Source organism: Papio anubis, chromosome 19 (assembly GCF_008728515.1).
Source record: "Papio anubis isolate 15944 chromosome 19, Panubis1.0, whole genome shotgun sequence".
NCBI lineage: Eukaryota > Metazoa > Chordata > Mammalia > Primates > Cercopithecidae > Papio > Papio anubis.
Window position 1 is genome coordinate 54,781,850 of NC_044994.1, and position 18,575 is coordinate 54,800,424.

At 35.5% G+C, this 18,575-nt stretch overlaps 1 protein-coding gene across 11 annotated transcripts in view; it reads right to left on the reverse strand.

Moving 5' to 3' along the window:
* Positions 1-18,575, reverse strand: part of PIGN (phosphatidylinositol glycan anchor biosynthesis class N) — a 138,027-nt gene that overhangs the window by 104,903 nt on the left and 14,549 nt on the right. For 6 of the 11 annotated variants that reach the window (XM_003914445.5, XM_017951821.3, XM_009192841.4 and 3 more), the window contains exons 2-5: positions 7,166-7,418; positions 3,673-3,794; positions 3,120-3,218; positions 497-603 (exon numbers count right to left, since the gene is read on the reverse strand). In XM_003914445.5, coding sequence (XP_003914494.4) covers positions 497-603; positions 3,120-3,218; positions 3,673-3,794; positions 7,166-7,386 — 549 coding nt within the window. In that variant the 5' untranslated portion in view covers positions 7,387-7,418. Of the gene's footprint in view, positions 1-496; positions 604-3,119; positions 3,219-3,672; positions 3,795-7,165; positions 7,419-8,296; positions 8,356-8,403; positions 8,542-12,325; positions 12,449-18,575 lie in introns of all 11 variants that reach the window. The other 5 variants (XM_021930195.2, XM_017951818.3, XM_017951820.3 and 2 more) reach the window with 3 other exon arrangements.

Here is an 18,575-nt window from a genome sequence, read left to right on the forward strand (position 1 = left end):
TACTTAAAGAAACCATAGATTTTTATTATGATCAATTTGCTAATTTGTTTTTGCTTATATAATCTGCTTATCTAATTTTTCTTTAAAGTATAATTTTTTTTAAATCATACACTTTGTTATTATAAATGTATTCTATTTGAACAGCATTTTCCCAAAGGCTTTCATATATCTCACATGGTCCATTACTACAAGAGAATGATTCCAAGGTCAATGAAAGATCAAAATTTACCCAGGATGAATCACAAACTAGAAATGAAAAACAGGTTTCCTAAATCCTAATCTAGGGCTCATTTTACTAATAGAAACAAAGAAGTTTAAAACTTCTCTTGTTTATTTAGAATGTGTAATTTTTTATAATTAAATCTTAGAATTCAGAACAGTATGCTACAATATAAAACTTTTAAAGCTCATGCAAACAGAAAAAACTTGAAATACAGTCTCCAATACTTCAGATAAAAATATGTTTTTTGTATATTAACCACTCAATAGCACAAACCTTAACATTATCAAAAACCCACGTATCCAGTTTTGTTGCATCTTGAGCACCAAAATCCTCTCTTTTAGCATCATAACTGTATGTATAAACGTGGTCTCCACTAGCACCTGAAAAGGAAATTTGGAAAAAACAATTTTTTTACAAAATCTTTTAAACTATCATAAAGTATGAGATAGTCATTCACAGATTTTTGTGAGTAACCAGAATTTTCACAAAGCATTGTTCATTATGATGGGGAAGAGAAAAATGGGAGGAATAATTAACATTTATGTATATTATGTCCTATGGACCATGCTACATACTTTAATGTATACTATTGCTTTTTGTCCTCAAAAATAACATATTTTAATTTCACAGATTCACTATATGTTAATTAACACACCAAAATCACAACTCTAATAAGCAATATAACAAAAATAAGCACAATAGTTGTCTCCCTTTAAGGATTAAACCATTCAAAACATGTGTGCCCCTTAGAATGCTACAATCTAAAATAGATGAAGATGTGTGGTGTACAAACCTTCTTAACATAAGAAGAAAATTCAAATATTTCACTTCTCTTATTCATAAACTATGCGTATTTTTCTCAACTTATAAGAGAATAAATATTGCTTATTGCCAAAGAGTTTGAAGGGGTCAACAGATATAATAATCTCATACATTTGCAAGACTGTATTAAGAATCTAATCAGTTTAGTGAATTTCTGAGTTTGATAGGCTCTTGCAGGTGATAAGAAAGAGATATGACTAGCGTGATGGCTCACACCTGTAATTCCTGTATCTTGGGAGGCCGAGGCAGGTGGATCACCTGAGGTCGGGAGTTCAAAACCAGCCTGGCCAACATGATGAAACCCCATCTCTATTAAAAATAGATGTGGTGTGTGGTGTATGTGGGCCTGTAATCCCAGCTACTCAGGGGGCTGAGGCAGGAGAATCACTTGAACCGAGGAGGCGGAGGTTGCAGTGAGCTGAGATTTTTCCACTGTGCTCCAGCCTCGGCAACAAGGGCAAAACTCCGTCTCAAAAAAAGAAAAACAAAAACAAAAACAAAAAGAAAGAGATACAATAAACTAATACAATCTTTAAAGCACCAGTTCAGCTCTAATGACCCTATTCCACAGCTCAGCCATTCTACTTCCCACATCCCAAATAAAAAGGTCTGACTGGGTTTGTTGTTTACCATAAGATATGGAACATTCCTATTAGACTATCTCTAATTCAATTATTGGTCCTGTCTCATCCATTGTAGCCAGAAACAAGAATGTTAGTTTGATAAGCCATAGCAACTTAATCTACCCTTACCACCACCAACTCCCAAAAAAACTAAACTGCTTTCCAAAGAAGGCAATATATAAATGGCAAACAGTTTGGGGCTCTTTGGTCCACCCAGTATAATAATGTTCTATGACTATCATCTGTAAAATTCTCAATATATATTTTGCTTCCTGGACACGTAATAATCTTCAATAGTTCCCATTATTTTAATTATACTCATGACTAAGTATGTTACAAATCCTTTCTGATAAGTGAAATGATCAATCATTCTGTTTCCACTTAAAAGCATTTAATGACATGAAATTCATCCAACTGATTTTAGAAAATAATATAAATGAATTTTCTAATTAAGAGATGTCCCAATGTTTGCAGAATCATGCATATAAACAACAAATCTAAATGCTATATTCAATATATTAAATATCAATTTAAATAAATTATATGTTAAATGCCATCTATATTAAATGCCAAAATATATGGCATATTCAATATATTAAAATAGGAATTATAACTATACATTTTAACACTTAAATCTTTTGTTTTTTTTTTGAGACATGGTGTTGCTCTGTTGCCAGTGCAGTGGCATAATCATGGCTCACTGCAGCCTCAACATCCCAGGCTCTCAAGTGCTCTTCCCACCTCAGGCACCTGAGTAGTTGGGACTACAGGCACATGCCACCACACTTAGCCAACTTTTTGTTTGTTGTAGAGATGTGGGTCTCACCTTGTTGCCCAGACTGGTCTCCAACTTCTGGAGCTCAAGTGATCCACCTGCCTTAGCCTCCCAAAGTGCTGAGATTACAGGTGTGAGCCACTGTGCCCGGCCAATGTTTAAATCTTCATATGAATATCCACTAACTTTTAAAATGATTTGCCAAAGTATAATGAACCACGCCTCAACATCACCATTTATAATGAAGTTATGTGAAAAGTGCTATGCTAAATATTTCACATGAATTACATAATTTAATTCTAAAAATAAATCTATGAGACGGAAACTAATATTATCACATTTTATAAAAAGGAAATTGAACCTCAGAGAGATTATATAAATTGCTCAAGATTATATAGCTGTTAAGTGATAGAGCCATATACCATTTAATTGAATCCAAAATACTATCTAACTGTATGATGTACCAATATTTCAAGTATAACTAAGAAGGAAAAAAACAATGCCAATTAAACAGACACATCTATCACTGTAATTAAATATCCCTATTTCAGAAATGTTAAACATGTAAAAATATGTGTAAAAATTAACAAATACAGTATGTATATAAAAACAGAAAACTACCATATTGACTTATTCCCTATTTACTATCGGAGGAAACATAATCAGCAACTCTTACCTTTGGCAAACATAGGCAGGATATCTGGGCTTCCCCAGCTCCATGTGTATTTACTTTCATTAAAAAGAGAATCAAATTCTACAGGGTTTTCCTTCCATCCTTCAGAAAGCAAGCAAGCAGTAATAGTAATATATACATGGTACAATAAGCCCCTAAAGAACTATTCTTCAAATAATAACAATTAGTCAGTGAAAAATGCAAAACTAATAGTAGATTTTATATTATGTATATTACACGACTATTTTAAAAAAACTAACAATAGATAATTTACTTCTTAATGAAATATAAAATTATTTTTGAACTTTCAAGAATAATATCTAGGAAAATTATGCTTCCATCCAACCCAAATTCTTTCAATAACACAGGATAATGAAATACTAAAGCATCATTCTGGAGTCAATACCAGTGGGTGTTCATGTCAGTAAGGCATGCTAAAACATTTGTCCAAAGTATCTCAAAACATACCTTCACTTTGTGACATGATTAAGTGGTAAAGGACTAATATTTATTTGACAGATGTTTCATTTAATAAGATTGTCCAAATACACAATACCTTTGGCAACTGCGCTGACATCTTCATAAAACCCAGCTATCAGAGCTACATGACCTGGCCGAGATTCTGTTGGCACACGTGTATGAGATATGCCCCAGCTGCCTTCATGCATTATGATATTCCTAAAAGATATTAAAGACAAATAGTTAACACAGACTATGATTAGATACTCTCATATAAAGCTTTAGAAACATAAGATTATTAGAGAAGGAATCAAAAGCAAAAAAGTAAGTCAAAACTTAAGAAGGAAAGGAATCTTTCAAATTCCAGCTGAGCCCATTCCAAGCATCTACCAGCTGAATGAAGCAGCATGAATTTGCTGATGTAAGACCAAACGAAGAACCACTCAACCACGGCACAGAATCATGAAACAAAATACATGATTGTTGGTTTAAGCCACAAAATAGAGATGGCTTGTTATATAGAGATAAAACATATATTATGATATCAATGTTAAATTGCATTAGGTGTGATAATAGTATTGTGGTTATTTAAGAGATATAGGCTGAAGTGTTTGGGGTAAAGTTTCTTGCTTTCAAATTGTTAAGGAAAAAATAATTAAAACTAGGTACATATACATGGGCACCGCTGTGGTGGGGGTGGCAGAGGGGCCAGGAGAGGGTGAACGCAATTATGAAAAAAGGTTAAAATTGTCATATCAGGTAAAGGGTATACAGATGTTCATCACATAATCCTTTCAACTTTTGTTTAGTTGAAAAATTCTTAAAATAAAAACTAAGAGGAGGGAAAATGGCTACACTCCTAATTAGGAGTTAAATTATATCCCCAAATTTGAGACTAAAACAGGCAGAAAGATTATTTTGCTAAAAGATGTCAACATTATTTAAGTTGTATCACAGTGATTTGCAAAATTTGGGGAAGAAAACAAAACTACAAGTGATGCTATTACAGGTGAAAGGCCAGCAGAGCAATAAGTTATAAAATAGTAAACTCATCACTAACATTTTTCAATATAAATATCTGCCTCTCAATACATTCTAAAGTAAAATATTTATAACTACTAGTGTCAGTTCTTTTACTACTGACTTACCTAATAATAAAAGCAGTTTTGGTGAAATACATACATAATAAGTAAACAGTTTCAAAACCACTGGACCAAATATTAACAGAGAAATATTCTTTAACTTCTTGAGTTATATAATGAAAACTGGACTTAAATAGAAAGGGGAGGTATAAAGAAATGTGGATACTCTATTTAAAAGCATTAGTTTAGATACTGTATTTAAAAACATTAGTTTAGATCACATTTTTAAAAAACAAATTTTGAGCCAGGCTCAGTGGCTCACACCTTTAATCCCAGCACTTTGGGAAGCCGAGGCAGGTGGAGGTCAGGAGTTCAAAACCAGCCTGGCCAACATGGTGAAACCTCATCTCTACTAAAGATACAAATATTAGCCAGGCGTGGTGGTATGGGCCTGTAATCCCAGCTATTCAGGAGGCTGAGGCAGGAGAATTGCTTGAACCTGTGAGGCAGAGGTTGCAGTGAGCCAAGATCGCACCATTGTACTCCAGCCTGGGTGACAGAGTGAGACTCCGTCTCAAAACAAACAACAACAACAACAAAAAAAACCTTTCAAAAACAGGCTTAGAAGAAGCTAGAAGATTCCTGACATTGTAAATATACAATGGCACACAACACAAAACATCAACTGTTTGAGCCCACAGAGTTTCCATAAGATCCAAAGGAGAAACAAGTGCCACCAGAAAAAGTTGACTATATTTTACCAGTATATTTTCATCATCTTAATTTTGAAATGAAGCATATTTCTCTCTCTCCTTTGGCAATTAAGAAATTCACCCAAATACTTCAATTATTTCTGAAATTTGTTACACATTTTTGTGTACTGTACTTAACCTTGGTTTGATCTTATTTTCCCACAATATTCCTCTATTGACTTGAGTCACTCTTTTATTTATTTTTATCCCTCAATATGTCATGCATCTCTTTGAGCTATCATAAATTTAGTTCTGAAAATTCAACACAGCATTCGAGTTTATCCATTCTTCTAGCTGTCAACAAATATTTGTTAATTGCCCATTATGTTATAGGAACTGGAGATAAAGTAGTGGATAAGTTCCCAATCTCATGGAACTTTCATGATTGTAAGTACTATAAAGAAAAATAAAACAGGGCAGGCGTGGTGGCTCACACCTGTAATTCCAGCACTTTGAGAGGCTGAGGCGGGCGGATCATGAGGTCAGGAGATCGAGACCATCCTGGCTAACACTGTGAAACCCGGTCTCTACTAAAAATACAAAACACTAGCTGGGTGTGGTGGCAGGCACCTGTAGTCCCAGCTACTCCGGAGGCTGAGGCAGGAGAATGGCGTGAACCTGGGAGGTTGAGCTGGCAGTGAGCTGAGATTGCGCCACTGCACTCCAGCCTGGCTGACAGAGCGAGACTCTGTCTCAAAAAAAAAGAGAAAGAAAACAGAGTAAAGTGACAGTAGGTAATGATGACAGATGAGGATGGGGGGAAGACACAACATGTTAGAGAAATTTCCTCTCGAATTTGATTTTAATCTCTCCACAACAGCATTAGAAGGTCTTTCAGGAGTTGCCACTAATCAGAAAAAGAGCAATTGTTTGTAGGCCCTTTGTAAGTCCAAGAAATTAAATATTTCTTTTTAAAGTGACTTAATAGAAGCCAAAGTTACATTAAACAGTGATATAAACATGAAAGGGCTCTATATTCTTTTACGGAAGGTTGTGTTTTTAATGTGAAGTCTACATTTTCTACCTAAACATCGTTGAAATTAGTAATTCATTAATATTTATGCTTGTCTTTATTTTGTAAAATCAGCAGATTTTTTTCTTTTTTGGTTTTTTGTTTGTTTGTTTGAGATGGAGTTTGGCTCTTGTTGCCCAAGCTGGAGTGCAATGGCGCCATCTCGGTTCACTGCAACCTCTGCCTCCTAGGTTCTCCTGCCTCAGCCTCCCGAATAGCTAGGATTACAGGCATGCGCAACCACGCCCAGCTAATTTTTTGTATTTTTAGTAGCAACGGGGTTTCTCCATGTTGGTCAGGCTGGTCTCAAACCCCCGACCTCAGGTGATCCACGCGCCTTGGCCTCCCAAAGTGCTGGGATTATAGGCGTGAGCCACCATGCCCGGCCAGCAGATTTATTTTTTAAGAAAAAAATAATATAGTGAGTCCTGCGCCACATTTGGGAAATTAGGACAAGTTAGCTTAAGCAGCTAAGCCTATCCATTTCAATTCGCCGTTATCAGCTTCAACAATACCAGAAATAACACCTAGGAGGAAATAAAGTGGCATCTAGTGCTGATCCATAAGACAAAGGCAAATGTACAAGTGCCCTATTCTCTTTCTCATCATCACCCCTGTGCCCAGTATATGATAAACAGCAAGATATTTTGCAGTTGACTTAACTCTGAATAACATTTTAAGAGATGTCTCTTATGAGTGTACATGCTTACCTAAGAGATGTCTCTTATGAGTGTACATGCTTACCTAATAAACGGTGCTCTAGAGGTCCCATTTTCATCTAATTCGTAAAGTGTGTCTGCTCGAAGGCCATCAGCAACAAACAACACTAATCTTCTCGCTGGAGGGGGCAATGGTGTAAACTGAGGAGTCATTCCATGAACCAAAGGAGATGTAAAATAAATGTCAAAGATGGAGGCGAAGAACACAAAATGTATAAGCAATCCCAAAGTAAAGAACAGCAGCATATCCAGTGTAACTAATTAGTCTTCAAGGACAGCTGAAAGAGGGAACAAAATTAAATTGGGGTAAATCTTAATGCAATCATATGTATTTTCACATATTTTGATGATTACAAGTAGATTAAACATATATTTTTAATTATTATATAACTCACAACTTTACTTTCATTTGTGGTGGTAACAATAAGCACTATTTAATAATGTGACATAATACTGAAATCAAATACATAATAAAGTACATCCAAGCAAAAAGAAAAAGTTCAAGTATAATAAGTAATTGGGACAAATAAATTCTAATGAATTTAAGTCCATAATAAGCTCATAAAAATTAACACAGAACCAAAGAACAAATAAATAATTAAATCAGTCCTAAAAAGAGTTAGCGTTCAGCCAAGTCAAATCGTACAAAAAGAAAATATAACTTGTGCAACTCTTGGTTGTCCATATGACAATCATTACCAATAAGGGATTTTTAATTATTTAAATCAGTTATAATTATTTAGATGTTTGTGCATTGATTTAAATTATTCAAATATTTGTGATTTTTTCTTCTTACTTTGGTAATCAGCTCAGGGGTATTCTGGCTCTCTTGACTATTACCACATTGAGCAGGAAACGTGCATTCTATCACATTTGACAGAATCATATGAAGTTAAATTTCATCTGTGCTTCAGAAAATCTGTACTTATTAAAGAATCATTTTATTTTAGTTCCCTGAATCAATCAAAAAGGTTACATTTTGTCCACTCAATAAAAATGTTTTGTGCATACATCACATGCATAATTGGATGCTGGGGTACCATAGAGAATATCCAGTTCTCTGTAAGTTCATCACAGAGCTGATGAACTTACAAATACTTAAGGAAGAAAAACAAAGCAATATGAAACATTTAAATAATACTGTAAAAGAAGATACCAATGGAACATGGGAGTGTTTTCCAAGCCAGTCTGTAATTTGCTATTGTTGGTGAATCTCTGCAGGTTAAGGAGATAAAAAAAAAAAAGTATTGGAATTTGTCTTACTTGTAATGTAATGGCATTAGTTACATATAGTGATCCTAGACTGAAAAACACCAAGGATGAGGTAATTTTAACTACAGACACATCTTTTTCTTCTTGGCCTGAAGAATCACATCATGGAAGGAAAGGATGGCAAAATACCTTGCAAAAACAAATGAAACATTGGAAAAACACTCATCAAAGTCAAGCAGATTATAAAAAAGAAAATATGATAGAGCAAAAGGTCAAATTACAAGCCACTTATTTTCTGAGAACCAAGGGTCAACTAAATATCAAAGATATTCTACGAAGTACAAAAGTTCCTTAGTGAGTAGATGCTATTTTGCATCTCATAGCTAACCGACAAAGAGAAGCTTCACGTGTTGTATAGCATATTCCCTCCCCTCTTTGGTGCTACTACAAATCAACGTTCTATTTTCTGAGGCAGTTTAGAATAATAATCACTGTACTTAATTTTTTTAAAAAGTAAACTTTATGTATTTTTACTAAACAACCTAATGAATATTATTAAATGCTAAACTATCAATGTGAATGTAAAATAATTCTGAATATCTTTGTCTTATTTTCTTAAATATATTCTCAATGTAGAATTAAAGATTCAATGATTGTGAAAAATTCTTCAAATTTCCAAACCAATTTAAAATTCCATTAAAAACGTGTAAATAAATGTTTACCCAAATCTGAAAGTTCTGAACATTGACAGTAATCTTTTTAGTGTGTCAGTCATATTATGGTACTTTAAATTTATATCCGTTTTTATTTGCTTGCCTGCTAGCCAGTAAGGGTGTGTACTGATTTCCTAGTTACAGTTTTTCATGGCTTGCTCTTTTGTTTTGATTATTATAGTAGAGCTCTTTTAGACATTAGACCTTTTCTACTCTAGAGACAACACAGAGGTCCCAGTGAAAAAAGGACTATGGTACACCTAATAATAAACCTGACCCAGTTGTATTTTCCTGTTGGAGATAAACTTTATTACGTTATTTTCAAAGCTAATATTTGCAGGGTGTTCTGGTCCCCGAAGAAATCTAGATTAGTTACCTTTGTGGCACATGGTATTTTTTGTTTTCAATTTTGTTTCAAGAGCATTTTGTTGAGCCAACTACTTAAAATTCCCTCAGAGAATACGAAGAAGAAATGTAAAAGTATCTATATCTAAATTTACCCTCCAGGTTTATCATCCTCTGTTTAAAAAGATTTAGCTTCTAAGGAACATCTATGTTCAAAATTATAGGTCTCCAAAGGCTATAACTCACCTCACTTTGCCCAAGACTGAGACATAATACTGTTTCTAGAACATAAAACATTTTTAAAAATTGTTTAAAAATTCATATAACATTTACCATTTTAGACATTTTAAAGCACAGAGTTCTGTAGTGTTAAATATATTCAGAGTGTTGTACAACCAACCTCCAGAACTTTTCATCTTTCAAAACTGCAACTTTATACCCATTAAACAACTCTCCATTCCCTGCTGCCCTAATGCTGGGGAACCACTGTTCTACTTTCTATTTCTATGAGTATAATTATTCTTGCTACTTCATACAAGTGAAATTATACAGTATTTGTTCTTTTTTGATTAGCTTATTTTACTTAGCATAATGTCCTCAAGTTTTATCCATCTTGTAGCATATCAGAATTGCTTTCCTTTTTAAAACTGAAATCAGACCATTGCATGTATATACCACATTTTGGTTATCTAGTCACTTATTCATAGACATTGGAGTTGCCCACACCTTTTGGTGACTGTGAATGATACTATGAACATGGGTACACAATCAGTTTTGTTTAAAATAAACATTGGATATTGACCAGAGGCAATCATGTAGATTACTTAATTACAAGAAGCTGGAAAATATGGAAAACTGAGGAAATATATGGTAAATATCACTGTCTCTGCTGCAGACATATTTTTACACATATTTCATACTATAATATATAACATAATGTATTAGTCCATTTTCACATTGCTATGAAGAACCACCTGAAACTGGGCAATTTAAAGTTTAACTGACTCACAGTTCCACAGGCTTAACAGGAAGCATGACTTCAAGGCCTCAGGAAACTTACAGTCATGGCAGAAGACAAAGGAGAAGCAAGCACACCTTACCATGGCAGAGCAAAAGAGAAAGTGAGCAAAGTGGGAAGTGCCACAGACTTTCAAACACCCAGATCTCATGAGAACTCACTCACTATCAGGAGAACAGCAAGGGGGAAATCCACTCCATGATTCAATCGCTTCCCACCAGGTCCCTCCCCCAACGCGTGGCGATTACAATTCGAGATGGGATTTGGGTGGGGACGCAGAGCCAAACCATATCACACAGTAATACATAATGTTGACTATTATCACATATAATCATTATTATGTATATGTTAATATATATATTAATTACACTGGCTGAATGTAGAGAGCAGATTGTAGTAGGTAAAGAAATGAATCAAGGAGACTGTTAGAAAGCTAGTTAGTATGTAAAATAGGTCAAGAAAGAGATTATTGTTGATTAGTATAAATTAGTGCAGTGGAAGTTAACAGAAGGAAGTTGATGACTGAGTTATACTTTGGAGGGAGATGAGGAAGGAAGGCTGCTATGGTTTGCGCTTTTCCCCACCAAAAGGCATGTTGAAATTTGACCCCATTGTGGCTGTGATCGGCGGTGGGGCCTAGTGAGAGGTGTTTAGGTCACACGGTTGGATCCCACATGAATGGGCTGGTGCTATTCTCACAGCACTGAGTTCTCACTCTGGAGCCGAGGGATTAGTTCTCCGGGAATGGATTAACTCACGTTCTCACAAGTGGGTTGTTGTAAAGTGAGGTTCCTCCTCCTGCTCAGTCCCTCTTCACACATGTTCACATCCCCTTTGTTCTTCTCTGCAATGTTATAACAAAGCACAGAAGCCCTCACTAGAAGCCTGGTCCATGCCCTTTAACTTCCTTGCCTGTAGAACTGTGAACTAAATAAACCTCTTTTCTTTATATATTACCCAGTTTCAGGTATTCTGTTATAGCAACACAAAACAAAGACCTGCGGCTTCAATAAAAGAATATGGGTAAAGAGGTAAAAAATGACTTCCAGATTTCTGGTTTGGGCATGTGAATGGTCTTTAACTTGCAGAAGGAAAATATTTCCTTACAGGACATGGCGGGACGTAAAGCTGAGGGAGAAAGTATTGAGCATTTCCTTTTTGATATATTAAATTTAAGCTCGAGATGTCATAATAAAAAGGCAGAGAGTTGCTGTGAAACTCAAGAGAGGAGTTCCTAACTACAAGAATGACCTAGAGAAAGCCACTACTAGAGACAGAAAAAAATTAGCCAGTGAAGTAGAAGGAAAACCAGGAGAGGGACCCTTGAAGTTAAAAGAACAGTGATTCAAGTGTGAAGGGTGTGGTTAACTGTCAGATCCGCTTAAAGGCTGGAGTAAGGACAGTAATGAGTAATCTGGGAGCTTGGAGTTCTTGTTAACTTTACTGAGAAGTTTAAACAGTCGTGTGGGCTGAGTCCCATTAAAGTGGTTGTTTGAAAAGTAAATGGGAGGTGAGGGAGTAAGAGTGGAATGAGCGCAACTCTTTGGGAGAATACTAACTTTGAAGAAAAGAAGAAAAATAACAATTGATGTAGGGTCAGTAAAGGGTTTTCCTAAGCTATTAGAGACTAGAAGATTTGTGCACCAAGGAATAATCTAGAATATAGAACGATATGAATGATGCAGCAGAAAGCTGGAGTTAAATTCTCAGGATAGCAAGAGGGGATGGAATGGAGAGCACAAGTGGAGGAGCTGGGCTACTCTGAGTTTGCGCAGGACCTTCTTGCATTTAGCACTGAAAGTCTAGCAGCCAGGGAAACGTATTGGTTGCAGGCAAACTATTATTGGGCTCTGGTTGGCTCTACCCTGCAGCAGGCTTCTTCTCGTCTTTCACGCACCTTCTCAAATGTCATCAACTAAAGGTTCCTCTGATTACTCTGAAGTAGGCCCCTCCTCCATCTTCTTTGATCCAAACAATCACACATTCTGTAGCTATTGTTAATATTTATTTAGTGGTAAGCCTGTAGAGAAATAGGAACACTTTTACACTGTTGGTGGGAGTGTAAATTAGTTCAACCATTGTGGCAAACAATGTGGCAATTCCTCAAGGATCTAGAACCAGAAATGCCATTTGACCCAGCAATCCCATTACTGGGTATATGCCCAAAGGATTATAAATCATTCTATATAAAGACACATGCACACATATGTTTACTGCAGCACCATTTACAACAGCAAAGACTTGAACCAACCCAAACACCCATTAATGATAGACTGGATAAAGAAAATGTGGCACATATACACTGTGGAATATTATGCAGCCATAAAAAAGAATGAGATCATGTCGTTTGCAGGGACATAGATGAAACAAGAAGCCATCATTCTCAGCAAAATAACACAGGAACACAAAACCAAATACCACGTGTTCTCACTCATGAGAGTTAAACAATGAGAACACATGGACACAGAGAAGGGAACAACAAACACCAGGGCCTCTCGGCAGGGTGGGGAACAAAAGAAGGAACAGCATTAGGGCAAATACCTAATGCATGCGGGGCTTAAAACCTAGATGACAGGTTGATAGGTGCAGTAAACCACCATGGCACATGTATACCTATGTAACAAACCTGCACATTCTGCACATGTATCTCAGAACTTAAAGTAAAAACTAAAATAAAATAAATATTTATTTAGTGTATCTCCTCCACTAGAATGTAAGCTCCTTAAGAACACAGATTGATACCTTTTTCTCTCCTGTACGCCTTGTTATTGACAGAGAGCAGGAGCACTCTCTAGATAGACAGATAGATAGATAGATAGATAGATAGATAGATAGATAGATAGATAGATAGAGATATATTCTCTCTATATAGACACACACATATATAGATATATCTATCTATCTATATATAGATATAGATGTGTGTGTGTGTGTGTGTATATATATATATATTCAAAGTTGGCCAGGCATGGTGGCTCATGCCTGTAATCCCAGCACTTTGGGAGGCCGAGGTGGGTGGATTTCTTGAGGTCAGGAGTTCAAAACCAGCCTAGCCAATGTGGTGAAACCCCACCTCTACTAAAAATACAAATATTAGCCAGGTATGGTGGTACACACCTGTGGTCTCAGCTACTCGGGAGGCTGAGGCAGGAGAATCGCTTGAACCTGGGAGGCAGAGGCTGCAGTGAGCCAAGATCGCACCACTGCACTCCAGCCTGGTCAGCAGAGTAAAAATCTGTCTCAAAAAAAAAAAAAAAACAAAGTCTCCGTAACACACACACACTCTCTCTCTCTCTATATATATATATACATATATATATACACACACACAATAGAAGTGTAGTGATAACTTATTGTAGATAATATATTGTGAAATTTACACTTCCCTGATCAATGATGATGAGCAACTTTTCACATGTTTAATGGACATTTTTTAATCTCATCTTTTTATCCCTTCTCATTTTTTTAACGGTGTCTATAAAAAAACAGTACTTTTAAATTCTGATTAAGTTCAGCCAGGTGCAGTGGCTCACACTTGTAATCCCAGCACTCTGGGAGGCCAAGGTGGGTGGATCACCTGAGGTCAGGAGTTTAAGACCAGCCTGACCAAAAATGGAGAAACCCCAACTCTACTAAAAATACAAAATTAGGGCGTGGTAGCACATGCCTGTAATCCCAACCACTTGGGAGTCTGAGGCAGGAGAATTGCTTGAACCCGGGAGGCAGAGGTTGTGGTGAGCCAAGATTGCACCATTGCACTCCAGTCTGGACAACAAGAGCGAAACTCCGTCTCAAAAAAAAAAGAAAAAAATCTGATTAAGTTCAATATACCAACTTTTCTTTCTGGTTATTACATTTTATGTCCCAACTATGGAATCATTGTAAGTAACCACGCTTTCTTTATTACACATTTTTAATATCTTTAATAAATATTATTTGAAAATAATTTCAAACTTAAAGTTACAAGAATGGTACAAACACCTGCATACCCCTTAGCATATTCACCTAATGTTAACATTTTCCCGAGTCGTTCTTTTTTTCCCACTCCTTCTCTGCTTTGCTCTATTCCAGCCTTGCCTCTGTGCTTTATCCTTTTTCTCTGTATATATCTGATCACATAACATTGTTTCTGAACCATTTTAGGATAAGTTATATACACCAGGACTCTTTATTCCTAAATACGTCAAATACCTAGAAATTACTCTGTAGGAATAATGATACTCTCTTATATACCTACGTTATAGGTATCAATTCAGTAAATTCAGCATCAATGTAATATTTAATCTACCATCCATATTCCAATTGTGTGAAGTGATCCAATAATGTTCTTTATGGCATTTTTATAGCTTTACTGAGGCATAATTGACCAAAAAACTGTACATAAAGTGTAATAATCACTATCATAAGGAACAAACTCATCAACCCTAAAAGTTTTCTTATGAGTCTTTGTAATCCAACATCACCCCATTTCCTAGACAACCACTAAATTTTTTTTTGCTTGTTTTTGAGACAGGGTCTCACTTTGCTACCCAGGCTGGAGTGCAGTGGCATGATCTCAGCTCACTGCAACCTCCACCTCCCAGGTTCAAGCAATTCTCATGCCTTAGCCACCTGAGTAGCTGGGACTACAGGCATGTACCACCAGGCTCAGCTAATTTTTGTATTTTTAGTACAGATAGGATTTTGCCATGTTGGCCAGGCTGGTCTTGGAACTCCTGACTTCAAGTGATCTGCCCACCTTGGCCTCCCAAAGTGCTGGAATTATAGGTGTACCGTGCCCAGCCCACTAATGTATTTTCTACCACTATAGATTTGTTTACATTTTTGAACTTTATAAAAATCTGTTTCTGCATCATGTACTCTCTTTCATCTGAATTCTTCCACTGAGCATAAATACTTTTAGAATCATACATATTTGTTCCTTTTTATTATTGAGCATTATTCCATCGCATGGATACAGCACAATTTGTTTACTCACGCTCATGTTAACAGACACTTGTGTTGTTTCTAAAAGCTTTTGGCTATTTCAAATAAAGCTGCTATGAAGAATCATGTAACAGCTTATGTGTGGGCATGTGCTTTCATTTCTTCTTTTTTTTTTTTTTTTTTTTTTTTTTCCGAAACTCCTGGGCTCAAGCAATCCTCCTGCCTTGGCCTCCCAAAGTGCTGAGGAGACAGGCATGAGTCACTGCTTTCACTTCTCTTCAGTGAACACTTGGGAATAAAATGGCTAGGTCAAATTGTAAATACATGTTTAACTTTTTTTTTTCCTTGAGACAAAGTCTTGCTCTGTTGCCCAGGCTGCAAGTTAAAAAGCCATGTTTAACTTTTTCAGAAACTGACAAACTAGTTGTTTTCCAAAATTGTTGTACAACTTTACATTCCCACCAGCAATATATGAGAGTTTCAGTGGCGCTAATCCTCAGCAACACCTGGCATTGTCAATCTTTTAAACTTCATCTGAAGTGGGTGTGTACTGGTAGCTTGTTGTGATTTTAATATAATTTCCCTAATGACTAATGTTATTGAGTATCTTTCCATAGGCTTACTGATCTACCATTTGTATGGATTTAATTTTTTAATTAGATTGTCTTCTTGTTACAGAATCATAATGGTTCTTAATGTATTCTAGATGCAGGCATATTACATCTTATTGTGCTTTACTTGATTGCTCTTTGCAGATTTATTTTTGCAAATTGACAGTTTGAGGCGACCCAGCATTGAGCAAGTATATTGGTGCTATTTTTCCAACAATATGTGCTCACTTCATGTCTCTGTGTCATATTTTGTAATTCTTGCAATTATTTCAAACATTTTCATTACTATTGTCAGTTATGTTGATCTGTGATCAGTGATCTTTGATGTTATGATTGTAACTGTTTTGAGACAATTACATATAAGACAGCAAACTTAATAAATGTTGTGTGTGTTCTGACTGTTCCACCAACTGGCCATCCTCCATCTCTCTCCCTCTCCTTGGGCCTTGCTATTCCAAAACACAACTAAATTGAAATTAGGGCAATTAATAACCCTACAATGGCCTCCTAAGTGTTCAAGTGAAAGGAATACTCATGTGTCTCCCATTTTAACTCAGAAGTTAGAGATGATTAAGCTTGGTGAAGAAGGCATTTTGAAAGCCACGATAGGCTGAAAGTTAGGCCTCTGGTTTTAAACAGTTACCCAGTTTATAGATGCAAAGGAAAAGCTCTTGAAGAAAATTAAAAGTGTTACTCCAGTGAATACATGAATGATAATAAAGTGAAACAGTCTTATTGCTGATATGAGGAAAATTTGAGTGGTCTGGATAGAAGATCAAACCAGTCACAACATTTCCTCAAGCCAAAGCCTAATTCAGAGTAAGACCCTAACTCTCTTCAATCTATGAAGGCTGAGAGAGGTAAGGAAGCTGCAGAAGCAAAGTCAGTATCTATAAAAAGCATGATGACATTCTGTTTGGAATGGAGTTAAATCCATAGACCAACTGAGGAAGAATTGATAACAATATTTAGTCTCTCTGTCCAGGAATACAGTATAACTCTCCATTTATTCAGGTCTTCTTCAATTTCCCTCAGCAATGTTCTGTAGTTTCAAATGTATAGGTCATGTACATCATTTTTAAATCCCATCTTTACAATTTTCATATTTTTGGTACTATTGTACTGTTATTTTTTATTTCAATTTCTCCTTGTTAATTCTTAAATCAACATTGATTTTTATATAATGACCCTGTACCTTGCAACACTGATCAACTGTTATGGTGGCTTTTGTGTATATGCTTTTTAACTTTCTGGAGATAATCAGGTTATCTATGAATAAAGACAATTGTACTTCTTCTTTGTCAATTTTTATGTATTTATATCTTATGCTTTTTGTATTATCTAGAACCTCCAGTATGATGTGGAATAGAAGTGGTTACAGCAGAAATCCTTGCCTTGTTTCCAGTATTAGGATGAATGCTGTCAGTTTTCCAAGTTTTTGTAGATTCCCTCTATTAGGCTGAGGAAGTTTCCTTTTACTCCTAATATGCTGACAGCTTCAAATCATGAATGGATGTTGGATTTTGTCAAATGCTTTTTGTTGCATCTACTGAGATAATTACGATCATCTGATTTTTCTACTTTGGCCTGTTAATGTGGTGAATTAATATTGATCAAATTTCAAATGTTAAACGCATCTTACATTCCCAGAATAAATCCCACTTAGTCATTAAGTATTATCCTTTCTATATATTGTTGGTTTTAGTTAAAATTTTATCATTTTTTGCAGCAAAGTTTATGAAAGATATGAGACTGTAATTTTCTTTTCTTATATCTTTCTGTGGTTTTGGTATCAGACAATGAGTTGGGAAATGCTGTTCCTTCTTGTACTTTTTGGAAGAGTTTGTGTAAAATTTGTATTATTTCTTCCTTTATTGAGTAACAAAATTCACCAACGAAACCACTGGCTTGGGGTTTTCTTTGTGACAAGGTTTTTAACCATAAATCCAATGTCTTCATATATATAGATATAAACACACATAGATATTCAGATTATATATTACTTCTTAAGTAAGCTTTTGTAGTTTTCAAGGAATTTATCCATTTGTCCATTTCATCTACATTGTCAAATTTATTGACTAAAATTGTCCATAATATTTACCTATTATCCCTTTTTCATGTCCTGCAGTACAGGATCCAGTCTAAGGCCAAGTATCCCATTTATTTACTCAAAATAAGTCATTTTTCAAGTACTTAATTCCTTTCAGTTAGATCTTAAATTCTATCCAGAGTCAAAGTATATATGGCATATTTAGATTTACAGATGTTCACTTTGATTTAAACATCTCCTCTTTATCATGGAAATAAGCCTTAGTACTCTTCTTAATGTACTTACAAGTTAAGTACATTATGATGTATTTGTAAATGCAAATGTATATTTGCATTTAGGCAAACACCACAGTAATTATTGCCACCAAGATCCATTGATAAATGCTAATTTATCAATGACAAATATATATTTGCATTTACAAATAACTCCCTGGGCTCATGTTCTTTCTTATCCCATTTGCCACTGCACTGCTTTGCTAAGGTAAGTATCAAAGTTTATGTGTTAAAAGATAATATAAATTTTCCAAGGTTTACTGAAGTAACAAAACATTTTATTTGAGA